The sequence below is a fragment of the Panulirus ornatus genome, chromosome 8 (genome assembly GCF_036320965.1).
Source record: "Panulirus ornatus isolate Po-2019 chromosome 8, ASM3632096v1, whole genome shotgun sequence".
NCBI lineage: Eukaryota > Metazoa > Arthropoda > Malacostraca > Decapoda > Palinuridae > Panulirus > Panulirus ornatus.
Window position 1 is genome coordinate 47,709,531 of NC_092231.1, and position 19,399 is coordinate 47,728,929.

General features: G+C 38.9%; 1 protein-coding gene across 1 annotated transcript in view; it reads left to right on the forward strand.

The window, feature by feature from the left end:
- Positions 1–19,399, forward strand: part of LOC139749713 (ionotropic receptor 21a-like) — an 87,039-nt gene that overhangs the window by 36,248 nt on the left and 31,392 nt on the right. The window contains exon 3 of the mRNA XM_071663867.1: positions 16,466–16,621. Within this exon, the coding sequence (XP_071519968.1) occupies positions 16,466–16,621 (156 nt within the window). The remainder of the gene's footprint in view (positions 1–16,465; positions 16,622–19,399) is intronic.

The following is a 19,399-nucleotide window of genomic DNA, read 5'->3' on the forward strand; positions in this document are numbered from 1 at the left end:
GGTGTGCAAAGTGAGATGGTTAGGGAAAATGATTTGGTAAACAGAGAAGAGGTAGTAAAACCTTTGCGGAAGATGAAAGCCGGCAATGCAGCAGGTTTGGATGGTATTGCAGTGGAATTTATGAAAAAAGGTGATGACTGTATGAGTGACTGGTTGGTAAGGTTATTTAATGTATGTATGACTAATGGTGAGGTGCCTGAGGATTGGTGGAATGCGTGCATAGTGCCATTGTACAAAGGCAAAGGGGATAAGAGTGAGTGCTCAAATTACAGAGGTATAAGTTTGTTGAGTATTCCTGGTAAATTATATGGGAGGGTATTGATTGATAGGGTGAAGGCATGTACAGAGCATCAGATTGGGGAAGTGCAGTGTGGTTTCAGAAGTGGTAGAGGATGTGTGGATCAGGTGTTTGCTTTGAAGAATGTATGTGAGAAATACTTAGAAAAGCAAATGGATTTGTATGTAGCATTTATGGATCTGGAGAAGGGATATGATAGAGTTGATAGAGATGCTCTGTGGAAGGTATTAAGAATATATGGTGTGGGAGGCAAGTTGTTAGAGGCAGTGAAAAGTTTTTATCGAGGATGTAAGGCATGTGTACGGTAGGAAGAGAGGAAAGTGATTGGTTCTCAGTGAATGTAGGTTTGCGGCATAGGTGTGTGATGTCTCCATGGTTGTTTAATTTGTTTATGGATGGGGTTGTTAGGGAGGTGAATGCAAGAGTTTTGGAAAGAGGGGCAAGTATGAAGTCTGTTGTGGATGAGAGAACTTGGGAAGTGAGTCAGTTGTTGTTCGCTGATGATACATCGGTGGTGGCTGATTCATGTAAGAAACTGCAGAAGCTGGTGACTGAGTTTGGTAAAGTGTGTGAAAGAAGAAAGTTAAGAGTAAATGTGAATAAGAGCAAGGTAATTAGGTACAGTAGGGTTGAGGGTCAAGTCAATTGGGAGGTAAGTTTGAATGGAGAAAAACTGGGGGAAGTAAAGTGTTTTAGATATCTGGGAGTGGATCTGGCAGCGGATGGAACCATGGAAGCGGAAGTGGATCATAGTGTGGGGGAGGGGGCGAAAATTCTGGGAGCCTTGAAGAATGTGTGGAAGTCTAGAACATTATCTCGGAAAGCAAAAATGGGTATGTTTGAAGGAATAGTGGTTCCAACAAGGTTTTATGGTGGCGAGGCGTGGGCTATGGATAGAATTTTGCGCAGGAGGGTGGATGTGCTGGAAATGAGATGTTTGAGGACAATGTATGGTGTGAGGTAGTTTGATCGAGTAAGTAACGTCAGGGTAAGAGAGATGTGTGGAAATAAAAAGAGCTTGGTTGAGAGAGCAGAAGAGAGTGTTTTGAAATGGTTTGGGCATATGGAGATAATGAGTGAGGAAAGATTGACCAAGAGGATATATGTGTCGGAGGTGGAGGGAACGAGAAGTGGGAGACCAAATTGGAGGGGGAAAGATGGAGTGAAAAAGATTTTGTGTGATCGGGGCCTGAACATGCAGGAGGGTGAACGGAGGGCAAGGAATAGAGTGAATTTGATCGATGTAATATACCGGGGTTCACTTGCTGTCAGTGGGTTGAATCAGGGCATGTGAAGCGTCTGGGTAAACCATGGAAAGCTGTGTAGGTATATATATTTGCGTGTGTGGACGTATGTATATACATGTGTATGGGGGTGGGTTGGGCCATTTCTTTCGTCTGTTTCCTTGCGCTACCTCGCAAACGCGGGAGACAGCGACAAAGCAAGAAAAAAAAATATATATATATAAATATATATATATTTATATATATATATATATATATATATATATATATATATATATATATATATATATATATATATATATATTTATATATATATATATATATATATATATATATATATATATATATATATATATATATATATATATATATATATATATATATATATATATATTTTTTTTTTTATACTTTGTCGCTGTCTCCCGCGTCTGCGAGGTAGCGCAAGGAAACAGACGAAAGAAATGGCCCAACCCCCCCCATACACATGTACATACACACGTCCACACACGCAAATATACATACCTACACAGCTTTCCATGGTTTACCCCAGACGCTTCACATGCCTTGATTCAATCCACTGACAGCACGTCAACCCCTGTATACCAATTCACTCTATTCCTTGCCCTCCTTTCACCCTCCTGCATGTTCAGGCCCCGATCACACAAAATCCTTTTCACTCCATCTTTCCACCTCCAATTTCCTCTCCCTCTTCTCCTCGTTCCCTCCACCTCCAAAACATATATCCTCTTGGTCAATCTTTCCTCACTCATTCTCTCCATGTGCCCAAACCATTTCAAAACACCCTCTTCTGCTCTCTCAACCACGCTCTTTTTATTTCCACACATCTCTCTTACCCTTACGTTACTTACTCGATCAAACCACCTCACACCACACATTGTCCTCAAACATCTCATTTCCAGCACATCCATCCTCCTGCTCACAACTCTATCCATAGCCCACGCCTCGCAACCATACAGCATTGTTGGAACCACTATTCCTTCAAACATACCCATTTTTGCTTTCCGAGATAATGTTCTCGACTTCCACACATTTTTCAAGGCTCCCAAAATTTTCGCCCCCTCCCCCACCCTATGATCCACTTCCGCTTCCATGGTTCCATCCGCTGACAGATCCACTCCCAAATATCTGAAACACTTCACTTCCTCCAGTTTTTCTCCATTCAAACTCACCTCCCAATTGACTTGACCCTCAACCCTACTGTACCTAATAACCTTGCCCTTATTCACATTTACTCTTAACTTTCTTCTTCCACACACTTTACCAAACTCAGTCACCAGCTTCTGCAGTTTCTCACATGAATCAGCCACCAGCGCTGTATCATCAGCGAACAACAACTGACTCACTTCCCGAGCTCTCTCATCCCCAACAGACTTCATACTTGCCCCTCTTTCCAGGACTCTTGCATTTACCTCCCTAACAACCCCATCCATAAACAAATTAAACAACCATGGAGACATCACACACCCCTGCCGCAAACCTACATTCACTGTTTATATATATATATATATATATATATATATATATATATATATATATATATATATATATATATATATATATATATATATATATATATATATATATATATATATATATATATATATATATATATATATATATATATATATATATATATATATATATATATATATATATATATATATATATCCCTGGGGATAGGGGAGAAAGAATACTTCCCACGTATTCCCTGCGTGTCGTAGAAGGCGACTAAAAGGGGAGGGAGCGGGGGGCTAGAAATCCTCCCCTCTCGTTTTTTTTTAATTTTCCAATAGAAGGAACAGAGAATTGGGCTAGGTGAGGGTATTCCCTCAAAGGCCCAGTCCTCTGTTCTTAAAGCTACCTCGCTAATGCGGGAAATGGCGAATAGTTTGAAAGAAAAAGAAAATATATATATATATATATATATATATATATATATATATATATATATATATATATATATATATATATATATATATATATATATATATATATATATATATATATATATATATATATATATATATATATATATATATATATATATATATATATATATATATATATATATAATATATATATATATATATATATATGTATATATATATATATATATATATATATATATAGATATATATATATATATATATATATATATATATATATATATATATATATATATATATATATATATATATATATATATATATATATATATATATATATATATATATATATATATATATATATATATATATATATATATATATATATATATATATCGTATTTATTTACTTTGGTTTGTTGCTGTCTCCCGTGTTAGCGAGGTAACGCAGGGAAACAGACAAAAAAATGGCCCATCCCACCAACATACATATGTATATACATACACGTCCACATACGCAACATACATACCTATACTTCTCAGTATACACATATATATATACACATACACAGACATATATTTATATATACACATGTACATAATTCATAATATCTGCTCTTGTTCATTCCCATCGCCACGCAGCCACACATGGAATAACAACCCCCTACCCTCTCATATGTGCAAAGTAACGCTAGGAAAATAAAACAAAGGCTCCATTCGTTCACACTCAGTCTCTAGCTGTAACGTAATAATGCACCGAAACCAGAGTTCCTTTTCCACATACAGGCCCCACAGAACTTTCCATGGTTTACCCCAGACGCTTCACATGCCTGGTTCAATGAATTGACAGCACGTCGACCCCGGTATTCCACATCGATCCAATTCACTCTATCCCTTGCACGCCTTTCACCCTCCTGCATGTTCAGGCCCCGATCACTCAAAATCTTTTTCACTCCATCTTTCCACCTCCAATTTCGTCTCCTATTTCTCCCCGTTCCCTCCACCTCTGACACATATATCCTCTTGGTCAATCTTTCCTCACTCATTCTCTCCATGTGACCAAAACACACTCTTCTGCTATTTCAACCACACTCTCTTTACTTCCACTCATCTCTCTTACCCTTACATTACTTACTCGATCAAACCACCTCACACCACACATTGTCCTAAAACATCTCATTTCCAGCACATCTTTCCTCCTGCGCACAACTCTATCTATATCCCACGCCTTGCAACCATACAACATTGTTGGAACCACTATTCCTTCAAATATACCCATTTTTGCTTTCCGAGATAATGTTTTCGACTACCAAACATTCTTCAAGGATCCCAGAATTTTAGCCCCCTTCCCCACCCTATGATTTTGCTCCGTTTCCATGGTTCCATCCGTTGCCCGATCCACTCCCAGATATCTAATACACTTTACTTCGTCCAGTTTTTCTCCATTCAAACTTACCTCCCAATTGACTTGACCCTCAACACTACTGTACCTAATAACCTTGCTCTTATTCACATTTACTCTTAACTTTCTTCTTCCACACACTTTACCAAAGTCAGTCACCAGCTTCTGCAGTTTCTCACATGAATCAGCCACCAGCGTTGTATCATCAGCGAACAACAACTGACTCACTTCCCAAGCTCTCTCATGCACAACAGACTGCATACTTGCCCCTCTTTCCAAAACCCTTGCATTCACCTCCCTAACAACCAGATCCATAAACAAATTAAACAACCATGGAGACATCACACACCCCTGCCGGAAACCTATATTCACTGAGAACCAATCACTTTCCACTCTTCCTCCACGTACACATGCCGTACATCCTCGATAAAAACTTTTCCCTCTTTCTAACAACTTGCATTCCACACCATATATTCTTAATACCTTCCACAGAGCATCTCTATCAACTATATCATATGTTTCCTCCAGATCCAAAAATGCTACATACAAATCCATTTGCTTCTCTGAGTATTTCTCACATACATTCTTCAAAGCAAAAACCTGATCCGCACATCCTCTACCACTTCTGAAACCACACTGCTCTTCCCCAATCTGATGCTCTGTACCCTCCCATATAATTTACGAGGAATATTCACCAAACTTACATTTCTGTAAGTTGAGCACTCACTCTTATCCCCTTTGCCTTTGTACAATGGCACTATGCAAGCATTCCGCCAATCCTCAGGCACCTCACCATGAATCATATATACATCAAATAACCTTACCAACCAGTCAGGTATACAGTCAAACCCTTTTTTTTTAAATTCCACTGCAATGCCATCCAAACCTGCTGCCTTGCCGGCTTTCATCTTCCTCAAAGCTTTTACTACCTCTTCTCTGCTTACCAACTCATTTTCCCTAATTCTCTCACTTTGCACACCATCTTGAGCAAAACACCCTATATCTGCCACTCTATCATCAAACACATTCAAAAAAACCTTCAAAATACTCACTTCATCTCCTTCTCACATCACCACTACTTGTTATCACGTCCCCATTTGCCCCCTTCAGTGAAGTTCCAAATTTTCTCGCTTGTCTTACGCACTTTATTTACCTACTTCCAAAACATCTTTTTATTCTCCATAAAATTTAATGATACTCTCTCAACCCAAGTCTCATTTGCCCTCTTTTTCACCTCTTGCACCTTTCTCTTGAACTCCTGCCTCTTTCTTTTATACCTATCCCACTCATTTGCATTTTTTCCCTGCAAAAATCGTCCAAATGCCTCTCTCTTCTCTTTCACTAATAATCTTACATCTTCAGCCCACCACTCACTACCCTTTCTAATCAACGCACCTCCCATGCTTCTCTTGCCACAAGCATCTTTAGCGCAAGCCATTACTACTTCCCTAAATACATCCCATTCCTACCCCAGTCCCCTTACCTTCTTTGTTCTCACCTTTTTCCACTCAGTACTCAGTCTCTCCTGGTACTTCCTCACACAAATCTCCTTCCCAAGCTCACTTACTCTCACCACTCTCTTAGCCCCAACATTCTCTCATCTTTTCTGAAAACCCTTACAAACATTCACCTTCGCCTCCACAAGATAATGACCAGACATCCCTCCAGTTGCACCTCTCAGCACATTAACATCCAAAAGTCTCTCTTTCGCGCGCCTATCAATCAACGCGTAATCCAGTAACGCTCTCTGACCATCTCTTCTACTTACATACGTATACTTATGTATATCTCGCTTTTTAAACCAGGTATTCCCAATCACCAGTATTTTTTGAGCACATAAATCTACAAGCTCTTCACCATTTCCATTTACAACACTGAACACTCCATGTATACAAATTATTCCCTCAACTGCCACATTACTCACCTTTGTATTCAAATCACCCATCACTATAACCCGGTCTTGTGCATCAAAACCACTAACACACTCATTCAGCTGCTTCCAAAACACTTGCCTCTCATGATCTTTCTTCTCATGCCCAGGTGCATATGCACCAATAATCACCCATCTCTCTCCATCAACTTTCTGTTTTACCCATATCAATCTAGAATTTACTTTCTTACACTCTATCACATACTCTCACAGCTCCTGTTTCAGGAGTAGTGCTACTCCTTCCCTAGCTCTTGTCCTCTCACTAACTCCTGACTTTACTCCTAAGACATCCATCGACTCCCAATATTGTCTGCCGTTTCTTCTTGTTCCCTCCATCTGACCATATATCCTCTTTGTCAATCTTTCCTCACTCATTTTCTCCATATGTCCAATCCATTTCAACACACCGGTTCTGCTCTCTCTACAAAATTCTTTTTATTCACTCTCATATCACTTACCTTTCATTACTTACTCGATCAAACCACCTCACAGTGCATATTGTCCTCAAACATTTCATTTCCATGACATCCACTCTTCGTACAACTCTATCTGTAGCCAACGCTTCGTAACCATATAACATTGTCGGAATTACTGATCCGTCATACATACCCTTTTTTGCTCTTCAAGATAACATTTTTTCCTTCCACACATTCTTCATCTCTCCCAAAGCCTTCGCGCCCTCTCCACCGTGTGATTCATTTCTGCTTTAATATTCCTTCCTGCTAAGTCCACTCCCAGACATCTAAAACACTTCACTTCCTCTAATTTTTCTCAATTCAAACTTACATCACAATTAACTTGTCCCTCAACCCTACTGAACCTACTAACCTTGCTCTTACTCACATTTACTCTCAACTTTTTTCTTTAACACACTTTTCCAAAATCAGTCACCATCCTCTACAGTTTCTTACTCGAATAAGCCACTAGAGCTGTATTATCGGCGAACAACAAGTGACTCACTTCCTAGTCCTCTCATCCACAAGAGATTTCGTACTCTCCATCTCTCCAAAACTCTTGCATTTACCACCCTAATCACCCCATCCATAAAGAAATTAAACAACCATGGGGACGTCACACACTCCTGCAGCAGACCAACATTCAATGGGAACCAATCACTCTCCTTTCTTCCTACTCGTACACATGCCATACATCGTTTGTAAAAAATTTCACTGCTTCTAGGAACTTACTATCCACACCATACACTCTTAAAAGCTTCCGCAACGCATCTCTATCAATCCTATCATATGCCTTCTCCAGATCCTTAGATGCTATATACAAATCCATTTGTCTATCTAAGTGTCTCCTAAATACATTCTTCAAAGCAAACATCTGGTCCACATATCCTTTACCACTTCTAAGACCACACTGCTCCCCCCCAATCTAATACTCTGTACATGCCTTCACCCTCTAAATCAATACCCTCCCATATAATTTACCAGGAATACTCAACAAATTTATGCCTCTAATTTGAACACTCACCTTTATCCCCTTTGCCTTTTTACAGTGGTGCTATGCATGCATTACGCCAATCTTCGGGCACTTCACCATGGTCCATGCATAATTTGAGCATCCTTACCAAACAATCAGCAACACAGTCACCTCTCTTTTAATAAACACTGCAATACCATCCAAACCCGCCGCCTTGCCGAACTTCATCTTCCAGAACTCTTTCACTACCTCTTCTTTCTTCACCAAATCATTTCTCCCCGACCCTCTCACTTTGCACAACACCCCGACCAAAACACCCTATATCTGCCACTCTATCATCAAACACATACAACAAATCTTCAAAGTACTCACTCCATCTCCTCACTTCATCACTATCTGTTATCAATTCCCCACTTGTTCCTTTCGCCAATGTTTCCATTTGTTCTATTGTCTTAACACGTTATTTACCTCCTTTCAAAACATCCTTTTAATCTCCCTAAAATCTAATGATACTCTTCCAACCCAACCCTCATTTGCTTTTTTTTCCTTTAAATCTCGTAACTTTTTCTTGACCTCTTGCCGCTTTCCTTTATACATCTCCCAGTCATTTGCACTACTTACCTGTAAATATCGTCCAAACACCTCTGTTTTCTCTTGCACTAGAAATCTTAGCTCTTCACCCCACTATTCACTACCCTTTCTAATCCGCCTACCTCCGCAAGGCATCAATGCTTCCCTAAATACATCCCATTCCTCTCCCACTCCCTTTACGTTATTTGCTCTCACCTTTTGCCATTCTACTCTCAATCTCTCCTGATAATTCCTCACACAAGTCTCCTGTTCAAGTTCACCTACTCTCTCCACTCTCTTCTCCCCAGCATTCTCTCTTCTTTTCTGGAAACCTCTACATATCTTCATCTTTGCCTCCAGAAGATGGTGACACACATCCCTGCAGCTTCCCCTCTCAGCACAATATCATCCAAAAGTCTCTCTTTTACACGCCTATCAATTAACACGTAGTCCAATAATGTCCTTTGACCATCTCTCCTACTCACATACGTATACTTATATATATATATATATATATATATATATATATATATATATATATATATATATATATATATATATATATATATATATATATATATATATATATATATATATATATATATATATATATATATATATATATATATATATATATATATCAAATTTTAGGGAGAATAAAAAGATGTTCCGGAAGAAGGTAAATAAAGTGCGTAAGACAAGGGAGCAAATGGGAACTTCAGTGAAGGGCGCAAGTGGGGAGGTGATAACAAGTAGTGGTGATGTGAGAAGGAGATGGAGTGAGTATTTTCAAGGTTTGTTGAATGTGTTTGATGATAGAGTGGCAGATATAGGGTGTTTTGGTCGAGGTGGTGTACAAAGTGCGAGGGTTAGGGAAAATGAGTTGGTAAACAGAGAAGAGGTAGTAAAAGCTTTGCCGAAGATGAAAGCCGGCAAGGCAGCAGGTTTGGATGGTATTGCAGTGGAATTTATTAAAAAAGGGGGTGACTGTACTGTTGACTGGTTGGTAAGGTTATTTAATGTAAGTATGACTCATGGTGAGGTGCCTGAGGATTGGCGGAATGCGTGCATAGTGCCATTGTACAAAGGCAAAGGGGATAAGAGTGAGTGCTCAAATTACAGAGGTATAAGTTTGTTGAGTATTCCTGGCAAATTATATGGGAGGGTATTGATTGAGAGGGTGAAGGCATGTACAGAGCACCAGATTGGGGAAGAGCAGTTTGGTTTCAGAAGTGGTAGAGGATGTGTGGATCAGGTGTTTGCTTTGAAGAATGTATGTGAGAAATACTTAGAAAAGCAAATGGATTTGTATGTAGCATTTATGGATCTGGAGAAGGCATATGATAGAGTTGATAGAGATGCTCTGTGGAAGGTATTAAGAATATATGGTGTGGGAGGCAAGTTGTTAGAAGTAGTGAAAAGTTTTTATCGAGGATGTAAGGCATGTGTACGTGTAGGAAGAGAGGAAAGTGATTGGTTCTCAGTGAATGTAGGTTTGCGGCAGGGGTGTGTGATGTCTCCATGGTTGTTTAATTTGTTTATGGATGGGGTTGTTAGGGAGGCGAATGCAAGAGTTTTGGAAAGTGGGGCAAGTATGAAGTCTGTTGGGGATGAGAGAGCTTGGGAAGTGAGTCAGTTGTTGTTCGCTGATGATACAGCGCTGGTGGCTGATTCATGTGAGAAACTGCAGAAGCTGGTGACTGAGTTTGGTAAAGTGTGTGAAAGAAGAAAGTTAAGAGTAAATGTGAATAAGAGCAAGGTTATTAGGTACAGTAGGGTTGAGGGTCAATTCAATTGGGAGGTGAGTTTGAATGGAGAAAAACTTGAGGAAGTAAAGTGTTTTAGATATCTGGGAGTGGATCTGGCAGCGGATGGAACCATGGAAGCGGAAGTGGATCATAGGGTGGGGGAGGGGGCGAAAATTCTAGGAGCCTTGAAGAATGTGTGGAAGTCGGGAACATTATCTCGGAAAGCAGAAATGGGTATGTTTGAAGGAATAGTGGTTCCAACAATGTTGTATGGTTGCGAGGCGTGGACTATAGGTAGAGTTGTGCGCAGGAGGATGGATGTGCTGGAAATGAGATGTCTGAGGACAATGTGTGTTGGGAGGTGGTTTGATCGAGTAAGTAACGTAAGGGTAAGAGAGATGTGTGGAAATAAAAAGAGCGTGGTTGAGAGAGCAGAAGAGGGTGTTTTGAAATGGTTTGGTCACATGGAGAGAATGAGTGAGGAAAGATTGACCAAGAGGATATATGTGTCGGAGGTGGAGGGAACGAGGAGAAGAGGGAGACCAAATTGGGAGTGGAAAGATGTAGTGAAGAAGATATTGTGTGATCGGGGCGTGAACATGCAGGAGGGTGAAAGGAGGGCAAAGAATAGAGTGAATTGGAGCGATGTGGTATACCGGGGTTGACGTGCTGTCAGTGGATTAAAACAAGGCATGTGTATGGGGGTGGGTTGGGCCATTTCTTTCGTCTGTTTCCTTGCGCTACCTCGCAAACGCGGGAGACAGCGACAAAGTATAAAAAAAAAAAAAAAAAAAAAAAAAAAAAAAAAAAAAAATATATATATATATATATATATATATATATATATATATATATATATATATATATATATATATATATATATATATATTCATATATATATATATTTTTTTTTTTTTTTTTTTGCTTTGTCGCTGTCTCCCGCGTTTGCGAGGTAGCGCAAAGAAACAGACGAAAGAAATGGCCCAACCCACCCTCACACACACGTATATACACACGTCCACACACGCAAATATACATACCTACACAGCTTTCCATGGTTTACCCCAGACGCTTCACATGCCTTGATTCAATCCACTGACAGCACGTCAAACCCGGTATACCACATCGCTCCAATTCACTCTATTCCTTGCCCTCCTTTCACCCTCCTGCATGTTCAGGCCCCGATCACACAAAATCTTTTTCACTCCATCTTTCCACCTCCAATTTGGTCTCCCTCTTCTCCTCGTTCCCTCCACCTCCGACACATATATTCTCTTGGTCAATCTTTCCTCACTCATTCACTCCATGTGCCCGAACCATTTCAAAACACCCACTTCTGCTCTCTCAACCACGCTCTTTTTATTTCCACACATCTCTCTTACCCTTACGTTACTTACTCGATCAAACCACCTCACACCACATATTGTCCTCAAACATCTCATTTCAAGCACATCCATCCTCCTGCGCACAACTCTATCCATAGCCCACGCCTCGCAACCATACAACATTGTTGGAACCACTATTCCTTCAAACATACCCATTTTTGCTTTCCGAGATAATGTTCTCGACTTCCACACATTCTTCAAGGCTCCCAGAATTTTCGCCCCCTCCCCCACCCTATGATCCACTTCCGCTTCCATGGTTCCATCCGCTGCCAGATCCACTCCCAGATATCTAAAACACTTCACTTCCTCCAGTTTTTCTCCATTCAAACTCACCTCCCAATTGACTTGACCCTCAACCCTACTGTACCTAATAACCTTGCTCTTATTCACATTTACTCTTAATTTTCTTCTTTCACACACTTTACCAAACTCAGTCAACAGCTTCTGCAGTTTCTCACATGAATCAGCCACTAGCGCTGTATCATCAGCGAACAACAACTGACTCACTTCCCAAGCTCTCTCATCCCCAACAGACTTCATACTTGCCCCACTTTCCAAAACTCTTGCATTCACCTCCCTAACAACCCCATCCATAAACATATTAAACAACCATGGAGACATCACACACCCCTGCCGCAAACCTACATTCACTGAGAACCAATCACTTTCCTCTCTTCCTACACGTACACATGCCTTACATCCTCGATAAAAACTTTTCACTGCTTCTAACAACTTGCCTCCCACACCATATATTCTTAATACCTTCCACAGAGCATCTCTATCAACTCTATCATATGCCTTCTCCAGATCCATAAATGCTACATACAAATCCATTTGCTTTTCTAAGTATTTCTCACATACATTCTTCAAAGGAAACACCTGATCCACACATCCTCTACCACTTCTGAAACCAAACTGCTCTTCCCCAATCTGATGCTCTGTACATGCCCTCACCCTCTCAATCAATATCCTCCCATATAATTTACCAGGAATACTCAACAAACTTATACCTCTGAAATATATATATATATATATATATATATATATATATATATATATATATATGTATATATATATATATATATATATATATATATATATATATATATATATATATATATATATATATATATATATATATATATATATATATATATATCCCTCTTTTTAAACCAGGTATTCCCAATCACCAGTCTTTTTTCAGCACACAAACCCACAAACTCCTCATCATTTCCATTTATAACACTGAACACCTCATGTACACCAATTATACCCAACTGCCACATTACTCACGTTCGCATTTAGATCCCCCATTACTATAACACGGCATCGTGCATCAAAGCTGCTAATACACTCACTAAACTGCTCCCAAGCCACTTGCCTCTCATGATCTTTCTTCTCATGACCAGGTGCATATGCACCAATAGTCACCCATCTCTCTCTCTTCACTTTCAGTTTTTTTTTTATCCACAATTATCTAGAATGTACTTTCTTACACTCTATCACATACTCTCACAACTCCTGCTTCGGGAGTATTGCTACTCCTTCCTAAGCTCTTGTCCTCTCAGCAACCGCTGGCTCTACTCCCAAGACTTTCTCAAACCACTCTTCCCCTTTTCCCTTGAGCTTCGTTTCACTCAGATCCAGAACATCTTTTATCCAAGGACAATGAAAGTGGAGAAAAATAAGACAACTAAATCATCGGCTGCTCTTTTCAATAAAACACTTACTACGGAAATAATTCGCCAGGAATGGATATTTGACAATATAACACCGATATTCAAAAGAAGTAATACTTCAGTGACCGGAAATTATCGTCCAATTTTCATAACTTCTAAAGTTGTTAGATTAATAGAACTCATCATTCGGGCTAGGACTGTAAACCATGTACAGGACCACCACTTAATACGCGAATCTGAACGTAGTTTTCGACGAAATAATTCATGAATGAGAAACCTGCTGGATTTCTTTCCTGAAATAATCATAATAGATAATGATAATAAGTAGTTATGTCATCTAATCTGATTTTCAATGAGCATTTCGATAAAATTCTGCATCAAAGGTAACTGACAAAAGTTAAGTCACATGGTATAGATGGTGTTGCACTTTGATGGTTAGGAAATGGGCTGACTGGCATTGAAGAAAGCGTAGTGGTTAATGGTCAAGCCTTTGAATGGTTAGACGTAACAAGTGGTGTGCCACAGGGATCAGTCTTCGAACCTGTTCTCTTTCTCATATATGCCAGTGATATAAGGTATCTAGATTTGCAGACGAAACTGGGGATTTGAGTCTGCAATAGAAACCGAACGTGTGCAGTTTCAAACTGACGTAGAAAAAATACTGATGGAGTCTGCTCACATGTTGCAAACGAATTCTAATATTGATTTGTGCAAAATTCTACATATTGGTAGTAAAAATGTAAAGGCAAGCTATGATAAGAATTCTGTTAAGCTACAGAAAGTAAATGGGAAGAAGGGCTAGGACGTAATAATCTTCAATGATCTCAAATCAAGTAATGAGTGCACACAAACAATAAAAAGGACAAAATTCTCGGACTCATGGGCAGTTCTTTCAAATTCAAGTCGGAAATGATTATCTATGTTCTCTACAACTCACTTATGCTTCCTCATCTTTGATATTGTGTGGTCAGTTTTGGTCACCCTGCTTGAGAAAAGTCCTAGACAGAATTGAGAGATTACGGAGGTGAGGCACCAAGATGATACCCGGCCTGAGAAACAAATCCCATGAAAGCCAACTAAACAGTGTGAATCCATTTAGCTTAGAACACAGGAAGTTGAACGGTTATCTAATGCAAGTATGTAGAATCAACAAAGCTCTTGATAATCTCGATCTATCAAGCTAGTTAAGGATAGATTGGTAAGATTTCATTCGTAGTAATGGCAAACGTTTTACCCTCAATGATGCAAAGTACTTTACCTGTTAGATTAACTGAATGCAGTGTTCTCGATACGTTTAAGTAGAGACTGCATCAATATTTCGCCTAAAATCTACTTATATTCAATCACGTCTAATGCAAACGTAGCTGAGTTCCTCCTTGTAGCTAAGTTTCTTACCCTCCATAAGCACATCCTAACTAGATCCACCTATCTTTATCATTTCTTTTACGAGAAAAAATCAACTTGGCATGTCTGTAATCTCTAGTCTTTTCATGAACTTTTTTCATTCCTTTTCCCTTTTTTTCTGTCTGGATTGTGGTCTTCATCTCGAAAAGTCTGTCATTATCCTGCTTCATTAACCTGACTAATATCGGTGAAACCGATTTTTGTACTATATCCGTCAGTGTTGCCCAGCCAACATTCACGTAGCAGTCTTTCTCTACAAAAACCTCCTTTATTGCTAACTTCTTCTATTTGAATCTGACTGTTGTTTTTCACAGTTGTTATTACTCTCTTCACAGCTTTATTTGATTCTCCACGTCCGTGTTTTACAATGTCTGTAGGTCTCTTTTTCACTGAATACTTCATTATGCTCTTTTTTTCTGTTCACTAGCCCCACGAAACGCTCCTGCTTTTTCTTTCCGCTATCTTCTATTGATAGTCTTTGTTCTCTGTGATATGTGCATTTCCTTTATTTTGATTGACTTTTGGATGTCCAATGAAGACCTTTTTGAGCCATAGAGCGCCTCTTTTTCTTCCTTCTGGTTATGATTTAATTGGTTCCCCTCAGCTGAAGTAATTCCGTGTTTATACCTTCTATCTACATTTTTCAAATCTCTATTTTTCTCCTTCGTCTGATAACACTTTCCATGTTCTTTGATTTGATGTGACAGTATCGTTATCTGCTCCTCCATGTGTGTTTGATCCTGATCCTGTCTTTCTGTAATTTCCGTTAGTATCTCCAGCCCTGTGGTCTTTGTTGACTCATCCATTATATCTTCCCCAAGCCTCCTTTCCATGTTTGAATCCATTTCTGATTCAGAAATCGAATGAAGAAAAATGCTTTGTTTAGCTTTGTTTGTATGAGAAGAAAATTGACCTAGTGTGGAATGATCTCTGTATCATTGCCTTGGCCACTGGTTCCCAATATGTCTGCGTGTCGTTGCCTAGTCTCCTGAAAATAACGGTTAGTTGTTTTACTGGCCTAATAGCATTGATGTTAGCTCTATAGTTTCCTGAACTTAGGTACACTCCTCACTTTGATGTGATCTTTTCTTAGTCTTTGTACCATTACCGCTATTTTACCGCTCAATCTGCCACAATAATTTCTAAGAATAATTTTTGTCACTCTTGACAGAAGTCAGAATCTATCAAGACAAAAATTCCTTGAACCTGGCTGGTCACAACAGGTGGCGGGTTGGCCAATTGATAATGAATACTTTTCAATATTACATTCATTATTGCGCTCCTCCATATAATTTCTTTATTCACTTAACTTCAACTCACTTACAGTATCATTCATTTAGATTGTCAGTTTTAGCTTATTGAATCTGGCAATGCTAATCACATTCGATCTGAAAACAATCTTCGGCCCTCTCGACCTTATTGCCATCTTACTGCTCATTCACTACAATAAACATTAATTCTATTATAACAGGGTCTGGAAAAAGTCTTCAGATATTACGACGCCGTGGAAAAAGTCATTCCGCAGGTCCTGGAGGGTAGATCGGTGTATCTAACCCTTTTCACTTCGGCCTATCTTAATGGGAAGCGTTTTACCAAGCGGGGTGCTTCTCGTGTTAGGATGATGAAGGTGAGTCATACATTTATCTTAAGAAACATGTATGGAACAACTATTCTCTTACTAAAGTAGGGAAAGGCAATTGGAGAGGCTTTTGATAATAGGATGGCAGATGTTTGGATAGGGTAGGTATGTATGTGAGAGTCATGGCAAGTGGTTTGGTGACAAGAGACGAGATGGCGAAAGTCTTGCGTAAGATGAAATGTGGTAAGGAGGGTTGAGTAGATGGTACTGCAGCTAAATCTCTTAAGGAGGTGACTGTGTTCCTGATAGGTTAGTTAAGATTTTCAGTGTGCGTATACATCATAGCGAGCTGCCTGGGGATAGGTGGAATCTCTGTATACTACCTTTGTATAAGGGAAAGAAGGACAAAGGAAAGTGTTCAAGCTATAGAGGGATAAGTTTGTTGTGTGTACCTGATACGTTGTATAGGAGAGTAGTGATCGAAAAGGTGAAGGCGTGTGCAGAGAATCAGAATGGGGAGGAACGAAATGATTTCAGGAATGGAAAGGGATACATGGATCACGTATTTGTTTTAAAGAGTGTGTGCGAAATACTTAGAGAAACAAAAGGATATGTATGTGGCTCTCATGGATTTGAAAAAAACGCATATGATAGGGTTGATGGAGAAGCCTTGTGGAAGTTCTTAAGAAAATATACTGTGAGGAAACTGCTTGTAGCAGTGAGGAGTTATCAAGCGTGTAAGCATGAAGAGAAGAGAGTGAAGATTGGTCTACGACAGGGGTATGTGATGTCACAATGGCTATTCAATATGCTTATAAATGGGGTGGTGAGAGGTGAGTGCAAGAGTTTCAAAGAGAGTATGGAGTCTATAGGAATGAGAGGGCCAGAGAAGCGATTCAGATGTTGTTTGCTGATGACACTGCACTGGTGGAAGATTCGAGTCAATGACTGCAGAAGTTGGTGCCTCAGTTTGGAGGAATGTGAAAGAATTCAGTTCAGATTAAATGTTAATAAAAACAAAGTTGTTGGGTTTAGCAGAGTAGAGGTACGTGAACTAGACACATTAGAAATAAGTTGCCACAACACATGAAACATGGACTAGACACAGCAGAATGTAATACGTTGCCTGCAGCTTATTAAACAACAACCAGATACAGTAGAAAAAATATGTTGCCCACAACATATGGAACATGAACATAAAAACATATACATCAAAAACATGAACTAGACACAGCAAAATGCATTGTAGAATGCATTATCTTGCCCATAACTTGTGGAATATGAACTAAAAACAGTAGAATATGAGATATTTCTTATAACATATGGAAAATGAACTAGACATAGTATAATGTAGTATGTTAGCCCAAAATGTATAGAATATAGAAATTAAGGAGTAGAATGTGATATATTGACCAAAATATATCAAACAGTAGAATGTTATATGTTGCCCTCAATACAAGGAACAAGAACGAGTGTCAGTAGAATGTAATATGTTCTTCATAATATATGGAACATGAACTAGACAGTAGAACGCAATATGATATCCAAAACATGTTAAACATGAACAACACACAATAAAGTGCAATATGTTACCATAACATATAGAACATGAAATTAACAAAGCAGAATGCCATATGCTGCTCAAAACATATGATATCTGAACGACACAGTACAATGTGATATGTTGCCCACAATATCTGAAGCATCAACTAGAACAATGAAATATAATATATTGCTCAAAACATTTGGAACATGAACTAGACAGAGTTGAATATAATATGTTGCCCACAACATTCTTGAACAGTATAATGCAATATGTTAAACTTAACATATAAAACATGAATAAGATATAGTGGAACGCAATATGTTGCTCAAAACATGAACGTGAACCAGAGTACAATGCGATATGTTGCCCAAGCTATCTGGAACATGAACGAAACACAGTAGAATGCTATATGTTGTCCACGACATATGGAAATTGAACTAGAGACAGTTGAAAGTATTACGTTGCTCTCACTACTTACTGTACATGAACTAGATATAGTAGAATGTGATGTATTCCCCAGATCATATGGAACGTGAACAAGACACATTATAATGTAAGACGTTAGCCTAAAACATATGAGAACAGGAAACTGACAGAATACAATGTAATATTTCGCCCAAAATATATGAAACATGAACTATACACAGCAAAATGTAGTATGGTGCTTAAAACATAGGGAATATGAACTAGACATAGTAGAATGACATAAGTTGCCCAAAACAAAACTAGGCACTAAGAATTTAATTCTTTGCCAACAATTTATGGAACAACAACCAGACACAGTAAAATGTAATATGTTGCCCACAACATATGGAACATGAACTGAACACACTAGAATGTAATGTGCTTCCCGAAACATATGAAATATGAAGTAGACACTGCAAAATGCAATATATTGCACACAGTATATGGGACAAGTACTAGAAACAATAGAGTGTAACATATTGCCCACAACATATTGAACATGTTGCCCATGATACAGGGAACATGAATTGAAAACAGTAGAAAGTAGTATGTTACCACAAAATATGGGAAGTAAACCAGAAACGGTAGGACGCAATATGTTGCCCAAAACATATGGAACATAAGCAACGCACAGTTAAACGCAATATGCTGCCCACAACATACGAAACATAAAGTAGACACAGTATGTGATAAGTTGCCCAAAATATCTGGGAGATGAATTAAACATAAAAGAAGGCAAAATTTTGCCTGTAACACGTAGAATATAAACCAGGCACAGCACAACGTCATATGTTGCCTCACACATATGGTACATG